We start from the raw sequence: 3,999 nt of genomic DNA, 5'->3' as shown, positions 1-3,999 counted from the left end.
TCGCAAGCCTCATTTCCTGCTTGCAGCAGTTCTAACTTTTCTTCCCATTGAGCATCAGGTTTTTCAGCAAGTGCTGTTAGAACAGAGGCTGTCAGAGTTTGTCTCTGGACTAAAGTTTTGAATGCCACACTTTCTTTCATAACTGATGCTAATAGTGGCATTGCTAGCTCTGGCAAGCCATTGTGGAGGAAACCCTTAGCTACATCAAGGACTGGCTTTATTTTATCACTACTGCTCAGTAGGGCCATTGTTAGGCACCCTAGAGCTGTCTTAGTGGAGTTTATAGTGCCTTGTTCTAAGTATTGCAGGCACATACGCATCCAGTCTTCTGCATCAAGGTTACCTAATATTGTATTGCAATCCTTGCAGAAAGGCTGCTTTTCTGTGAGACCAAGACGTGAATAGGATATACTTCTTGGCTGGCAGTTAGAGCAGAAAGGCTTACGACAATAGTAGCAGGCATTGGATATGTAGCTTCTTTTTTTAATGAGCATGCTAAACAGCAAACTCTTGTTACAATTGGCACATTTTTTCCCTTGTGTCTCTGTTGCAGCTGTAGTTATACTTTTGAGCATTGTTGTTTTAGGTATCAAAACATTTAGGCAGTGTCGCATATCTGATGTAGAAGAGCATTCTTCATTGAGCAGTAATGAATATAATAGCAATATTTCTTTGTCTGATAAACTATCTAGGCACAACACCTTTATGCCATCTTCTGAAGGAGGAGCTGAATAGACCCCGTTTGATTGAATTCCAAGCAACATTTGCTGTATTTTGTATGCATTTGCTATGACATTAGGATCTTCTTCTAACAAAGCATTACTTGCTTGCAAGATGTTTAGCAATGGGGTCGGTGTGTTGCTTTTTGCTATTTGACGTATTTTATCATTTTTGTATATCTCTGCTTTACGTAAAGCATCACCCACTTTTCGCTGGAGTAGTCGTTCAAACTTTTGCCTTGGTACTTGGATTTTCCCAGCTTTAAAATCTGCCTTGAACTTGTTAAAATCCTTTAGAAAAAAGTCTGAGAACCGTATACCTTAGGAAGGATAAAATGTAGAATTATTTGTTATAAACTTTCATTCCTACCTGTTGGGAGGAATCCTTTAGGATCATAGATAGTTTCATCTTCATGTTTTTCATCATATTCAGCTCTCTGAACCTCATCCAATAGAACAGACTTTGCTTCATTGAGTCTTTTCATCATTTCTTCTGTCTTTGAGTCTTGTGTCTTGTCAGGATGATACATACGGGACATTTTATGATATGCCACTTTGATTTCAGCCTTGGAAGCATTCTTTTCAACTTGCAATAGTTTGTAGTAGTCAGACTCAATAGGAGCCACATCTAACAGCTGCTGGCCTTCAGTATTGCTATAACCTGTTGCCATTACTGTACTTGTAAAAATAGACAATAGCCTTTTGATCCACTAGACTATATTCTGACTATATTGCAGCTCACTTATATACAAGTATTTGCATTGCTATTTTGTGCTTCCACTTTAACATATTGAGTGTATACGGCAGAAACAGGAAACATTATACTGGTATATGTACCATCTACTATAATGCAAGGGGATAGATAGTAATATTTGGTAAATTTGTCTATAAAAAGTAATTGGAAAATTTATATTGGCAATTTTGTGCAACATGTCAGTGAGCATGCTCAGATTGAAACAAATTGAAAAATTTTAAATTTTTAGCTTTTGACATAACCATCATTTACCAATATTAGTGTGGGCCCAATGGTATCATCTTATACAGTAATTTTTACTATACTGGGAGTATATTTCTGCCAAGTGAGTCTGCCAGGAGTTTTTTGCCAAGAGTTTTTTGCCAAGAATGCTGTTTTGTACAATACAGCAATCTGAAAGTGATCTTGTCCTCTTTCTAAATTTTTTGTAATAAAGTATAGAAAGTTAAAGATTGACCAATTAAGTATAGTACTGTACATGCATATACAATGTACTAATACATATAGGTATCATACATTTTATACATGTAGCTGGTAATTCTGGAAGGAAGAAATTAGGCAAATTTGACCATTCACCTTAAACCTGCCATTTTGAGCCATCAATGAACCATTGATGCACATGCTCAATGGCTAATTTACCAAATTAAAACCTTCTATATAACTATTTTAAAAATAGCAATTTTACCCTTCCAAAATTACCAGCTATATGGTATGATTCAAATGTGATGTTGCAGCAATGGTACTATCAAAAATTTGTATAATGCATTGTAAATCTGTTACTTTTAAATGTATTTTCTGCTTATAATAGAAAAGTAGTACATATACTTGTACATGTAGTTCTTTTTTCTAAAACAGTGACTTGTGTTATTATTATTATTATTAATTTTTTCTAGCGTATATGCAGTGTAATGGCTCCATTCCCTGTCCTCTCACTGACTGCTAATAATTGCAATGGAGACGTACTAGCAGTCTGTGGAACTAAAGTATTACTAATAATAATAATAATTAATGCTTATTATCATTATTGTGTTATTAGGATGTTCAAGTGATGTCAGTCAATGCTCAAGGCTATGTTACCAGTAGGATTAATCTGCATCCATCAGTGGACACTGCTTCTGGCTATATTGTCAAAGTAATATTAATCCTGTATTCATAATGTGTGTTACTACTTTCTTTTTCTATTTCTTTCCTCTCCTTAATCTCTGTCTCTCCTTATCACTTTCTCTTATTCCTTTCTCTCTCTCTACCTTTCTCTGTCTCTCCTCTCTCTCTCTTTCTCCCTCCTTCCTTATCTCTTCCTCTCTCTCTCTTACTCCCTCTCTCTTTCCCCCTCTCTCTCCCTCCCTCTCTCTCTCCCCCTCTCTCCCCCTCTAGTGTATGTGGTTGCCTGGTTCAGAGTCTACATTAGCCATTGTCACTGATACTTTTATTAAGATTTATGATTTATCAGTTGATTCTCTGAGCCCTTCATATTACTTTATTGTGTTTAGCGAAAAGATAAGAGACGCTTGCTTTGTTGTCACAGAAGAGGTCAGTATATTTTTGTGTATGTCTGTACATCTTTGTATATTATTGGTGGTTATTATTAGTAAATTCTTGTATATTATAGGCCACTTGTGTGTTGGTTATGATGTCAAATGGTCAAATATTTTATCAGCAAGTTAGCTCAGAGTGTTCAGCATCAGAAGGCCCAGTCTATTTCACTGTCGATTTCATAGTCAATCATCCATCAATACAGGTACATGTATAATACATGTACATGTATCATGTGACTGTCATGTGATTCCTGTGTTTATTTATAGAATGTTGATGGGCGTGTCTGTGAGGGTGGAGCCTCAATTTATTACTCACAGTCGTTGCAGATGTTGTTCTTTAGCTATAGAAATGGTAATCTTATTATTCATTTATTTTATTAATTTTAAAAATAAAATATAGGCAAGTCATTTATGGCCACATTGGATGGAACTCTTAGTAAAACTAATTTGATTGTAGAAATACCATTAAAGAGGTAAGAAATCAGTATCAGTGTTGATACGTCAGAGTTAAAATCAGCGTTAGTATCAGTAATGCACTGATTGGTATCTCCATGTATCGTGAATTAGTTGATATTTGGTCGATTTAATGGTGCAATATCAGAGCTATAACAACTTATTAGTATCACTGATTAGTATCATATCAGTAATATTATATTGTTATATCAACATTACATTTATATTACATTTTATGTGTATGTACATGTACATTTATATGTACCATAATTATTCTCAAATAGAAGCACATACATTTGTATTCCAGGCTTTTAAATGTGTATTTCAAGATTCTCCTACATGTATATTTATACTTTATATACATGTACATGTACATGTAGGCTTATATTTCCTTCATGCATGTAGCCCCAAGATTGTAAATTGAGACAACTTTTTATTTGAGAATATATGTACATGTACATGTATATCTCCATCTCTTTTCCTATAGTAATACAATAACTAATTCAGATAAGACCAGTACCACTACTCCTCCATTACT

General features: G+C 34.7%; 1 protein-coding gene across 1 annotated transcript; it reads right to left on the bottom strand.

Moving 5' to 3' along the window:
* Positions 1-36: 36 nt before the first annotated feature.
* On the bottom strand, positions 37-1,392 carry LOC109590699 (uncharacterized; the record flags this gene model as incomplete). The annotated part of the gene is made up of 2 exons (XM_020006585.1): positions 1,090-1,392; positions 37-1,039 (listed from the first exon to the last, which is right to left on the bottom strand). Coding segments are annotated over exons 1-2 (1,304 nt in total), but the record flags the coding sequence as incomplete, so codon positions are not given.
* Between the last annotated feature and the right edge of the window lie 2,607 nt (positions 1,393-3,999).

Source organism: Amphimedon queenslandica, unplaced genomic scaffold, assembly GCF_000090795.2.
Source record: "Amphimedon queenslandica unplaced genomic scaffold, v1.1 AMPQUscaffold_9635_Cont18244, whole genome shotgun sequence".
In the NCBI taxonomy this organism is placed as follows: Eukaryota; Metazoa; Porifera; class Demospongiae; order Haplosclerida; family Niphatidae; genus Amphimedon; species Amphimedon queenslandica.
The sequence above is the reverse complement of the archived record's forward strand: the minus strand, read 5'-3'. Positions and strand labels throughout refer to the sequence as shown.